Source organism: Trichosurus vulpecula, chromosome 8 (genome assembly GCF_011100635.1).
Source record: "Trichosurus vulpecula isolate mTriVul1 chromosome 8, mTriVul1.pri, whole genome shotgun sequence".
Taxonomy (NCBI): domain Eukaryota; kingdom Metazoa; phylum Chordata; class Mammalia; order Diprotodontia; family Phalangeridae; genus Trichosurus; species Trichosurus vulpecula.
Window position 1 is genome coordinate 231,245,455 of NC_050580.1, and position 13,329 is coordinate 231,258,783.

General features: G+C 40.8%; 1 protein-coding gene across 1 annotated transcript; it reads right to left on the reverse strand.

The window, feature by feature from the left end:
- Positions 1–6,289: 6,289 nt before the first annotated feature.
- LOC118828921 (40S ribosomal protein S20) lies at positions 6,290–6,796 on the reverse strand. Its single transcript, XM_036735812.1, has one exon. It carries the CDS (start codon positions 6,690–6,692, stop codon positions 6,333–6,335), a length of 360 nt encoding a protein of 119 aa, XP_036591707.1. The 5' UTR covers positions 6,693–6,796; the 3' UTR covers positions 6,290–6,332.
- Between the last annotated feature and the right edge of the window lie 6,533 nt (positions 6,797–13,329).

Below are 13,329 nucleotides of genomic sequence, written 5' to 3' on the forward strand. Positions count from 1 at the left end.
AAGGGAGGGGAGTTGAAACAGACTCGGACAACATGTACAGGCATATTTTTAATTTAGCTGTGGATGAAATTAAATGGAGTTGGACTTCTGCTATAAATAAGTGGGACCAAAGGGCACTGACTGTCCCTTATCACAATAAACTTCATTCTGATTAAGGAGGAGAGACAGCCAGTACTTATTGTTTGCCAGGTAAATATAGTCAATCATCGGGCAAGTCTAACTTCTATTCTTGTGCTACCCAGCAACATTTCAAAGTACAGTCTAAGGTCTTTTGTAGATGATCAAACATCTCCCTTTCCTCCTTTCTTCTAATTCTATCAGCCTCCTTTATGTTTTCCTCAAAACAGAGTGCTTCAGGCGCTAAGCCCCAAAGCATCTGGGTTACTCAGAAAGAGGAATAATAAAACATTATTTACATCATTCATTCAATCAGACTTAAAAAGACGATTAAGAGTATTAAGTATACATTTTCTCAAAGTGCTTTTGTGGGGAGGAGTGGATCTGGAAGTATGGAGCAAGATAGGAGACCAGATTTAATTGAACAGGGAACCTGCCTACTTCCAGAAGATCTCTTTTGTATATTAGCTTAACTCTTGGGAGTTTGGGTGATGAAGTCCCTGGCTGCTTCATCTCTACCCCCAAATACTTTCACACAGCCTCTAGAGCAGGTATTTAGTTCAGCAAGTTGAGATGGGTCTTGGGGCCCAGCTACCTTTTCTACTTTGTGTTTCCCTTTCTTCTATTTTAGGTGACCTAACAGTGATCATAAGATATACGCATCCAGTATTGGAGATAACCTTGTGAATTCTAGAGTTTTGAGATTTTAGGTCCCTTGGATGGAGGAGACTGGTGGAAAGGTGAATTGATGTATGGGAAAGCATATTACCACCCCTGGCCTGGACTGCTAGAAGACATGGACCTGGAGGGAATTGTTTGAGCAATGCAGAGCCAAGCTTCATCATATGTTTAAGCATCAAGTTCCCAGGAGGGTATAACTGTAGCTTTGGTTTAAGTTTCTATCAATACATATTTATGAGAACCTTTTGTGTTTAGGCATTTCTTTTGTGTGAAGGAAGTAATTACCTGCCCTATCTCTGATTTACATTGTACAGTAAGTACCTTTCTGCTCTCTTCTTTGGGGAGATTCTGGACCAGAGAGACAATCTACGCTTTAAAGAAATCTTTCTTGGGGTACCAGAGTAGAATGATTCAGAGCGTGAAAAAGAGTTGGACCCTTTTTTTCTAAAGTGGTCAGGGCTGAACTTGGCTAATCTTTTTGTGGGTCCATAACAGATGGTCCCCTTAGTATAGGAGAAGGTATAGTGCCCCAGCCCCATAGTCCCCGGAGGTATAATTGTTAGAGCACTTCTAATAATAGCTGGCATTTATTTAGTGTTTGTAGAATACTTTACATATAGTACATTATCTCATTGGTAACCAGATGAGGTTGGTTCTGTAGGCATTCTTGTTTCCATTTTATAGATAAGGAAGCAGCTTAGTAACTTGTCTGCCTATAAATAACACAGGCAATATTCAAACTCAGGTCTCCTCAATTCCGGAGCTCTTTCTTCCTCTCAAGTATGTTGACTTGTCTCCTACACATTTCTGAGTGTTTCACCCTGGTGGATCAACTGATCCACGATCAAGTTCAAACTGTAAGAGAATGAAAATGATTAGAGACACTTACAATGCTGGAGGTGTTTATTGAAGGATATAGAGATTCAGCTTGAGATCATCAGCACTGAAGACCTTTCCTGTTAGCTCTGAAAAGGTATCCCCCATTTAGCATAAAACAGCCTGAGCCTCAGGACCTGATAAGGACCCCACTGATATCAAGCGTACCTGGTCCCAGGCAGAATGCTGTTACCATGCCGAGTCAGTCTGCCTCTTGTAACCTCCCTCACTGGTTTGTAGTGGTGATCGGTGAGGCTTTCTAGGTCAATAAGAAGTGAACTTCTTCTCTCCTTTGTTCTGGGCAGTTGGATAGGTACATTAATGAACACTTTTTTTCTATTACTCATTAGCAGAATATGAGTTCTCTAAGAAAGAGAAGCAATGTACATCACACTATCTATCATCCCAAACAGGAATTAACTTGGGCATGGGTGCCAATAAATCTGATACCAGACTGAATACAAGCCATCTTTTCTGACATAGCCTCATGTGGAGCATCTTCAGAGTAGGGGCAAGGTCTAGGGAAGGTGGTAAGTAAAAGCCTGATCTCTGGGAAGGTGGGAGCATGTAGGATCTTGACAGAGGTTCTTAACCTGGGGTCTGTGAATTTTTTTAATATTTTGATAACTGTATTACAAAATAATCAGTTTCCTTTGGAATCCTATGTATTTTATTTTATGCATTTAAAAACATTATTCTGAGAAAGGGGTCCATAGGTGTCACTAGACTGCCAAAAGGGTGTTTATGTCTGTATCTATATCTATATCTATATATCTATCTAATCTCACATAGTAGACAAAGAGATAGAAGCTGGTCTTAGAGTAAGGAAGATGTGAGTTGAAATCCTACCTCATACATTTTGACTGTGTTGAAATGTGAAGATCCCTTAGCCTCTCAGGGCCCTAGGCATCTCTCTAAATCTATAAAGGAAAAACTTATTGTTGGGAAAAATTTAATAATTACAACTGCACCAAAGTGGAACAGGCTGCCTCAGGAGGTAAGAATTGCTCTTACTTGGAGGTCTTCAAGCAAAGGCCGGATGACTAGTAGGTTGTGTTATAAAAGGAATCTAGGTATGGGTTGGAATAGATGGCCACCAATAACCCTTTTAACTTTACAATTCTGCAAAACTCTACAGTCACTCATCTGTCATAATCTGTAGAGGGAGTTTCCTTACTTGCTTTTTTTTCTCAGGAAAAGTCGCATGAAAACATGAAGATCACATAACTAAGTCAATGAAGTTATCGACAATGGCTGTCCTCCATAGTGGGGAGGACACACACACACACACACACACACACACTCACACTCACACACACGTCTGAACTGAACAGCTAGTGAGGAAACTCCCTCTACGGACGCATTTGTTGTTTTTGTTTCAGTCATGTCTGACTCTGTGATCTCCTTTGGGGTTTTCTTGGCTGAAATCCTGTCAGATCCCTGTCCTATTTATGTCCTCTGTTCATTTTCAACAGTCTTTAGGCTAGAGAACACCATGTTAGCTTCACTGTAACCTCTGACATTTAGATAATGCTTTAAAGTTGGCAAAGGATCACATATTTAATCTCATTCGCACCTAATGACCACCCTGTGAGGTAAGTACAATAAGTATCATTTATTCCCTTTTCACAGATGTGAAAACTTTCTCACAGAGCTATTAAGTGTTTGAGGAAAGAATTGAGCTTGGTCTTCCTGATTTAAAATGCATGACTTATTGATATGCTTTTTAATTATATTGAAAGAGCTACTACATACTTTTCTGTCCCTTTGTGTCTCTTGTGGGTTTTTTATTTTTTTGCAGGGCAGTTTAAATTCTCTCAACTTAGAACTGATCCGTACTAAAGGGTCTTCATCTTGCAGCTTTGCTCTTGGCTGCCTTAGTAAATGGTTGAGTCAGTTAAGTTCCCTAGCTCATTTCCTCATTTGTAAAATGGGGGAAAGTAAGACATAGAACCCTCATAGGATTGTTGTAAGAAGAACCACTAATGATTATGAAGTACTTAGGAAATCCCAAATGCTCAATTAACGAATTGTGCTACTCAGTTTTTGTTCTAGAAACTTCTCTGTTAGAAACTTTCATTCATCATTCAATCTTTGGGTAGGTTTCTTCATCTAGAAAATGAGGAAGTTGGACTAGATGATTTCTGGGTCCCTTCTAGCTCTACATCTAGGAGACTATGATACTTTTATTTAATTTATTTCAATTCAATAAACATTATGTATCTGCCACGTGGAAGACACTATGCTAGTGTAATGTGGATTGTATAGGGCATGTACAGATATTCTCTGCCTTTCTCTGGTTCACCGCATGGGTGTCTCAACACTTGAGCCCTTTGGGGTTGATGAATTTTTTGGTCGCCTCTTGTCATATGGTAGATTCGTGCTGAAAAGACTTGTTGTTTTAGTGTGACACTGAAAACCTCAAGTGGTCCTTTGGTCCTTCCTGCTGCCCATGGCGGTTTAAGAGAGAGACTGCTTCCAGCTTGATCTCTTCCTTTGACTGTTCCATGGCAAATGGCACTCTCTGCCTTGTTGTGTGCTTTTTATCCCAAATCCACAGATGTTCCCATGTGGAACATGGACTCAACTAAGTGAACTTCACCTGCATCCTTGGCTGGCTTTCCTGCTTTGCTCTTCCCTTCTCAAGTGATTCTCAAGGTGGAAGTGTGCAGGCTCAGATATGATCTGGTGAGCTCCAGAGGTCCTGAGGTCTTGGGTCTAAAGACTGGAACCATTGATAAGAAGAGGAGCCCAAAGCCCTGGCCTGGCTTGCCACAAGAAATGGACTCTGAGGGAGACATTGCAGAATTGAAATGAAATGCAAAATGCCTAATCAACAGTCCTGCAAAATGCTTAATGCTCTGATGAGGTTTAAGTATCAGCCTGACAGCAGATGTTAGCAATAGTTTTGTTGTTCTACCATCTTGTTTTAAGTTTGCTGATGTGTTCTGTGAGTCCTTTGCGTCCTTTAGCATTTGTGTGTGTATAGGAAATAAATACCTGTCCCATATCTGAGTTATAGTGTTCACAGTACTTTTTTACTCTCCCTCTTATGGGGAAACCCTAAGCATGAGCCACAACCTAAACTTGAAGTAAATCGTCACCAGGACCCTGGGCTAGGGATAGAGGGGTTGAAGAGCCAAAGAACATGAGAAAAAGGAGGGTAGGTCCCCTTGGATTAGAGACGAGATGTCCTCTATGGGTGAAACCAGTCTGACCTGTATTATGGGTCTAGAGCAGAGAGGCATCTTTGGGAGAGGGAATTAGTGCAGTACCTGAACCCTTGGGCCTAGAGATGGTTCTCAATGTTACATTAAATTCAACTAGATTGTAAATACCTCGAGGATATGGACCTTGGTTTACTTGTGTCATACTTTTAGAAGTAATGAGGGGTCCATCAACAAGCACTTATTAAATGTTTACTCTGCCAGATACTGTGCTAAGCTGGGAATATACATACAAGCAAAAAGAAAGACAGTCCCTGCCCTCAAAGAGCTTCCGTTCTAGGGAGAAGACGGTATAGAGGCATGGTAGAAGAAGTAAAGAGTACTCCTTCTGGAGTAGGAATGAGACATTCCATTCCTGGAGGGCCTGGGCCCTCTCCTTAAATGGAGATTCGGGGAGGAGCCATCCAGTCAGAAGGAGAGGCCCAAAGAGCTGAGGGGACTTCCAAAGTATGAATTCCAGGACTGCAGTGAGCAACTGGATGAAGGGGTTTCTGGTCCATGGCAGAGAAAGTCTGGAGTGCAGCCTGCAGGGGAATGAGCTATATATTCAAATCCTGTAATTGTCATTTATTAATTAGGTAACTTTGAGTGTCACTCTCTGAGCCTGAATTTCCTCATTTGTAAAATGTGTATTCAAAGACAAAAACAAGCGACTCCGGGAGCTCACATTCTATCGAGGGAATAAAACATGAATGAATGAATGAATTCATGAATGAATGAAAAAGCATTTAAGAAGCACTTATATAGGGGGCTGCTAGGTGGCATAGTGGATAAATCAGCACTGGCCCTGAAGTCAGGAGGACCTGAGTTCAAATTCAGCTTCAGACACTAACTAGTGGTGTGACCCTGGGTGAGTCACTTAACCCTTATTGCTTCAAAAAAAAAAGCATTTATACACATAGAAAAGCTCATTCACATTAAAATATTCTTGAGGAGCTCACTTTTTCATGGGGGAGACAACACCATGTGTATAAATAAGTATGATACGAGGTAAATTGAAGAGAGAACACTAAGATTTGGTGGAACAGCAGGGACCAGGGAAAGTTTCACAGAGGAGAGATAGGCCTCAGCTGAACCTTGAGAAAAATGAAGATTCTGGGAGCTGGAAATTATGGCGAGTATTTTGGCATGGGACTATTGTGTGAAGAGGAGAGAGTGTTGGATTCAAGAAACACCTGAAAGTCCTTTGGTTAGATAAGGAGTTCATGAAGGAGAATGGTATGAAATGATTAGAAAAGCGAGGAGGAGCCAGATTGTGGAGGGCCTTAAATGCCAGGCTGAGGTGAATTCCCCAGACAGAGATAGCCTGGACCCTTAAAGCCCCTGAGTGTCGTTGCCTTTTTTGGCTTGCTCCAGGAATTAGGGGGCATGGGGCCTTTTACTATATATTTTTTTAATAGTTGCAATCAATTTATTAAAAGAAATGATTGGTTAGGCATCTGCAATGGTGACTTCAACTTCTACACCTGGTTCAATGCTGATAGATGTGATCTGTTTAACAATTTCAGAAGGACTGTGCAAATCAATAAGGCGTTTGTGGATTCTCATCTGGAACCGATCCCAAGTCTTTGAACCTTCACCGCAAGGAGTTTTTCTAGTTGTGATCCGAAGTGTCTTGGTGGGCATTCGAACAGGTCCCTTCACTTTCAAGTTCTTTTCTTTGGCTCCTCTGATTAGGTCAGCACACACTTTCTCGAGTGATTTCACATTGCGGCTGGTGAGGGTGATACGGATCCGGTGAATGGCCACTTCGGGCTCCACAAGGGTCTTGCCGGTGTCTTTGAATGCCATGACAGTGGAGCGGCTTCCTGACCGACTTATTCCTCGGTGAGAGCGAACAGCGGTGAGTCAGGAGGAGGAGAGGCAGGGACTGCCGACCCCACGCGGCTGCAGCCTGCGATACCTTCACCAAAGAGGGGGCCTTTTACTATATAAATGGTGAAATGGATTTTTTTTTTTTCTGTGAGACTGCCAAGGCATCCAATTTTTTTGTGGGCAGCATGTTAGTCAGTCAACTAGCATTTATTAGGCACCTACTATGTGTCAGTTAACTAGGTAGCTTTTGGCCATTAAAATTTACCTTCCTTTGGGCAGAACACCCTCAGGTGAGAGGAGAAGAGAGGGGAGGAAAGGGGAGGGGACAAGCTGAGTTGCCCAAGGCAGCTTGGACTACTCACAGGTTGTGGTTTGTCCTTCTTTCTCAAAGAGGACCATGATATCAGGGAGATGATGACATGACTTGCAATTGACTTCGATTTGAGTGAGGGAGGGCTGTGCAAGGTCACCAGCTTCACTTTCTCCTCCAGAGATATCTGGGTCCAGTGACCAGATATAGATCAAGGCGACTGGAGATGGCTCAAGATGCAGTGGGAGGCCTTGACCTTTTTCTCAGGTCTCAGACCAAGCCTTAAGCCCAATTCACTCTGGATCTCATGGACTGGACAACAGTAGGTTACTGCCCAAGCACTACTTAATGATTATTTTGGGGGCCCTCCTGGCTCAGAGTGAATGTAAACAGTAATTGTTTCCCTTTTGGCCAGCAACCCTGAGGGTCTTCCTCTCCCACTTGGATTATTATTATTTTTTTTACTAAAAGGGCCATCCCTTGACTCATTTCTTAAAGAGACCTATTCACTGCCTCACTCAAAGTAAGAATCTGAAAATACCTTAGCCTAAAAGGGCCAAGGCCTCCCACTGCATCTTGAGCCATCTCCAGTCATCCTGATCTATATCTGGCCACTGGACCCAGATAGCACTGGAGGAGAAAGTGAGATTGGTGACCTTGCACAGCCCTCCCTCACTCAAATCAAAGTCAATTGCAAGTCATGTCATCATCTCCCTGATGTCATGATCCTCTTGGAGAACAAAGGACAAACCACAACCACAACTATGTGCCAGGTACTGTGCTAAGAAAAAAAAAACCAATTACTGCTTTTCTCAAGGAACTCATAATCTAATGTTAGGAGAGTACAAAGGTAGAATCAAGCATCAAGGTTCTTACCCACATGAAAAACAGAAGAGTGCCTATTGTGGCATAACTTAAGGGGGTCAGGGAAGGGTCCTCTGGGGTCCATCAACAAAAATTTCTTCCGTAGTTTTCTGAAATGATCTTATTAGTAAATTCAATTATTTTCCTTTGTAGTTCTTCTAAAATATGAACATTTTTGGAAAGAGTAACAATTATTTTATTTTTTGGGGATTTCTTTTTTTGTTATTATAAACTAGGAAAACATCAATTAGAGTAACATTTAGTCTCTAACATTTGGTGTGAGTTAGTCAGATCTGCTGTTCTCCCTTTCATACATTCATTCAACAACATATCTCCTATATTCAAGGCACTCTGCTAGATACTGGTAAAAGACTGGGCAGCATGGGAACACTGGATGCCTGATTGTGTTTGGGATAAAGGGTACTAAAAGAGTGTAAGAAGATTCTAAAAAGAGGAGACAGAAGTACACCAAAGATAAATTTCACTGACTTCACAGATTTCCTTCTGGCCAAGTCTGATCGGAATGGCCTTGCCGAGCTGCTATTCTATCTATCTACATATGATAAGAGAATTGTCTTTTTGTCAAATCTGCCCTTACATAAACTCCACAAGTCAATTTGCATTTATTAAGCACCTATTATTTATCCGGCACTGTGCTAAATGCACAGATGCAAAGAAAAGTAAAGGATAGTCCCTATTCTCAAAGAGCTCATGATCACTATAGTGGAGGAGACAACATTCAAGTAACTATATACAGGCAAGAGATATACAAGAGAACTTGGAGATAATCAGTAGAGGGAAAGCGCTAGCATTGAGGGGGAATGAGGAAGGTCTCTTACAGAAGATGGTTTTTTTCAGCTGAGACACCAGGAAATGGAGGTCCTTTATATAATTCTCTCCTTCCTCTACCAGCTCTAACTCCACCATTTAGTCTGGCTTGTCAAATTTTTCTCTTACCATTCCAAATCAGACTGATCACCTCTTAAACTGTTCACCTTCTCATCAACATTTTCTGAATGATTGGCGGATAATAGTGATCTCACCAGGATGCTTTCTTGGTGACATGAATATAATGCTTGATATTACTCCCTAGGAATTAGCTCCACTTATTCAAGCATATAAAATTCACACACACCCCCAAATGGCTTCTCCTTTCCTTGGACCACTGCCCTACCCACCCCAATCAATTCCTGTTTGGCCTAGGGATGGGTTCACTGATTGACCCATCCTTGACTCAGCTGAAACAGAAAGGATGGTAAGCCAAAGACTGGCTCTGCTCCCAGAGGAGGGAACAACTGTACCTTCCAACTAGTGTCTAAGGCAGGATGAAAAATGTGGTAGAAGAACAGGTTTAACCAACATCCTGAGTGATATCTGGTCCATTCTTCTTGTTCTTTTGGCTGATGATAATTTCCCTTATCAAAAGTGGAAGTGCTGGATATGAACAGAAAAAAAGACATGTCAACTCAATGCAACCAGCACATAGGATAATAACAAAAGCTCTATAAAAGCTCAAGATACAATTCACTTAGCAGCTACATGATGGGGACTCTTGAGGCAAATTCTCTCCCTATAAGTTGTTTCCTGACAGCTGAACTAGGGGCTTAGGGAGTTAAAATTCACTTATCCTGGGGACGGAGAGGACCATTTGCTTCATCGAGGAGAACAAAATCCATTGATACTGTTAAAGCCTGATGACGATCATCACGGTAACCAACCATTCACTGAATGCCTACTATGTGCCAGAGTTACAAAGATTATTATTATACCTTATGCGTTCATGTACACGGTGTTCCCAGAGGAACACTTTGGGGACATCCTCTACTTCATCTCCTTTGATCCCCACAACAATCTGATGAGGCAGGGCAGGGAAAAGCAGGTATTATTCTCTCTGAGAATATCCTGAATTTTCCCACCTCCACACCTCTGTTCATGCTACTTTCTGTACCTGGAATACCTTCCCCTCATTTCTGCCTGTCACAATCAAACCCATTCTTTCAGGCCCATTTCAAATGCTGTTGCCTTCCCTGATGATCTCAAGAAGTGGCCTCCACCTATATTATACTTTCACATTGTTGTAGTAGATTCAGGAAAAGATATTCAAGTCCTGGATCCAAGTACCAACTCTGACTCTTATTGCTTGCTGTGTGATTCCTGCAAAGTCATTTCGAGACTCGGAGCCTCAGTTTCCTTATCTATAAAGTGAAGATAATAATACTTTTAGTTCTCTCACAGAGTTGTTGTGTGGCTCAAATGGGATACCATGTATAAAAGTGACTCCAGAATTTTAAAGTTCTATAAACATTTTGTGATAATTTATTTATATTTCTTCTCCCTTACTCTACCGCTTGCTACCCCAGGGCAGGGAACTATGTATTATAATAACTTTGTATTCTCCATACCATCTATCATGGTGCCATGCACTTGGTAATCACTCAGTTGTTGAATGAATCTCCATTTTACAATGAGGAACCGTAGCTAGAGAGGCTAAGCGACGTCATGTTTCCCAACTAATGAATTCTCCGACTAGGATTTGTACGTAGATCAACTGGCTAAGTACAATGCTCTTTCTACTACTCTGCACTAAGTCTGAAATCCTGAGAGGTATAAGGCATTGACTCTGCCATCAAGAAGCTTATGGTCTAGTAACTCATTAGGAATTAGACTATGTGGCATTAACCAATCACTTCTTGGTATACTATGGTTGACTTTCAATTCAGAAATGACTGAGGTTGTCTTTATTGGCTTGTGAGTTTCAAGTTCACTTGTTTTTCACTCCCTGGAACAATTAGTACCAGCCAGGATGTTCTCTGAGAACTGAACTCTAACCTCTCATTCTCATAACAATGGAATTCACCAAAAGACCTTTAGGAATATGCCAGTATAAATTTGTTGTTTGGCCTGAACAAATAATCTTCGTAGACTTAAAGTCCAGGCTCCTAATCCTCCAATTTACCTATTCCCTTTGCTTCTGAATTTTCTTTGCTTGATTTAAAAATTTTTTTTAAAAGATCTTCCTCTCTTATTCTCATCAGTAAGTTGCACTGTCCAGTCCGTGCACTTGGTGATAGTAGCAAAGAAATAGTTCACATAGTTTTACATAGACATAATATTTACAAGAACCAAAGGTGGGCAGATGCTGATATGGCTTGTATAACAACCTCAAGTAGAGTCAAAAGAGCAAAGCATTAAAGAAAGAAATGTTTGTGTGAAGCTAGGGCCTCATAAGTATGCGGCAAACACTTCCTTGAACACTCTCCTGACATCAATGGAACCTGCAGAAGTGTTGCCATTAGGGAAAATAACTAGAGTGTTCATTATTCTGCTATCTTGTCCTAAAGTACCCGAGGCTGAATTCTCTGTTACTCTCAGCCTCTTTTACAATGTCTTTTTGAAGTTCAGGAAAGGAATATATTTAGGTGTGCAATTTATGGTCCATGGATTTCAATTTTATATCATCCTCTTTTTAAAGAAAAGTTGCTATAAAATAGTAAGATGTCTTTTGTAAAAAAAAAAAATTAAGTTTAATTGAGGTCTTTTATTTTTAACATTAGAGACATTTTTAGTTATTCCTCCTTCCTCATCCTCACCCTCTTCAAATTGGAATCCTTTGTGACCAAGAAAAGTAGATAAGCAAAAATACCAGATACAGTGGTTGCATTGCATAGATATATACTATACATATGGTATACTATATGTATATATGTGTATATGTGTATACATTCTGCCCTTTGCCTCTTTGCTAAGAGGATCTCTTCTCTGCAATATTATTGGGTTTTAGGATACATTTTTTAGGGGGAGAGATTCCAAAGGCTTATATATCATTAGACTCAACACTTTACAATTAGCCCTCTATAATCTTAAATGTGCCACACGAATCAACCACCAGAATCTCCATAATGCGAATCACAATCTGAGAGCCAAAGAGAATATGGAACAACCCATACTCCACCAAAACAACTCTTACTATTTGTGAGCACACATACACAATTAACTATAACACAAGTCAGGTTGTGAAAATGCAACAATGAAAGTACCAATGAAACCTTGGAGAGACAGAGATCATTTCTGCCTTGTGGGACTCACGAAAAGCTTCATAAAGGAGACAGCATATATGAATTGGGCTTTGAAGAGTCTGACTTATGAGGACGTACATATTTGGTTTTTTTGGTGTTTTTTTTCATCTTGGGACTGAAACGAGAAAAGGCTGATGACATGTGATTGGTTTTTATGTTAGGAATTCTTGGTATGCTGGGATGGGCACTGGTTCTGGAGTTATGAGACTGTAGAGGGTGATATTTGACCCCAAGCTCTGCCACTTACCATTTGCGTGACTATGGACAGAGCCTCTTTGAGTCAATTTTCTCATTTACAAAATCAAGGTGTCCCTCCCAGTTCTAGGTCTATGATCTAAGGGCCCTATGAACTGTCAGTAAGAAGCACTTATAATGGTGATTATTACATAGTTAGAGCTTAATAAGTACATCTTGACTGACTGATACTCTTGGAATATTATGGTGATAAGGGTAAGGGAGCAATCTGAGCTCTAGGTATAATCTCTCAAATTTGGCAGCACCGATTAGAAGATTGCAATCTGCAATTTGCAGGGGGTGGGGGTAGGGAAATAAGGAATTGGCATACCGGTATTATGGACTGAACAGTGTTAGGAGAGTTGTGTTTGGAGGTGTGGGTTGGTGTCACACCATCTTTCATTCTGTCCAGTTGCATTAAGGAAGACAGTGTAGTTGGCTCATCTGTGCCATTTGAGATGATGGAGGACTGTACTAATTGTACCATATCAACCTGAGCTCCTGTAGGTGACTTTCTTGATGATTATTGCCCAAGACAATACTATTTTGAAGCATGAGAAAATTCTTTCTTCCCTGAAGCATAATTCTGCACCAATGGAAAAATAGCAAGCAGGGTGTGACTGTCTGATAAGAATCCTTATAAATTAATCCCATATCAGCACCTCAGGGTTTTTCTTGCCTAACATCTCATTTAAAATAAGCTAGTTGAAGATTCACTTCATTTAAATATATTTTGTCTACACCAGAAAGTATGTATTGATTTTTAAAATGATTTTGGTGGCCATTTACCTGAACAGGCCAAAAGTGAAGTAGAAAAAAAGAGATAACCATGCTTTGGAACTGCTTCTAGGTGATATGGCGTCAATGTTCTGTTGTTTTGGCAGGAGGATGCACAGAGCACCTGGGTGAATATGATTTTACATGCAGTAGGTTGGATAATGTGTAGGATGTGTATTCATGAAAACCTGGATTTAAATCTTGCCACTGATGCTATGTGACCCTTTGGGCCTTATTGGTAAATTGGGATAAGAGTGTGCTATAGTGGGGAGAGGGTTATCCCTTGAGTCAAGTCTTGTCTTTAACACATAGCTCTGAACAATTCATTCAATCTCCCGGTGCTCCAGGAAAC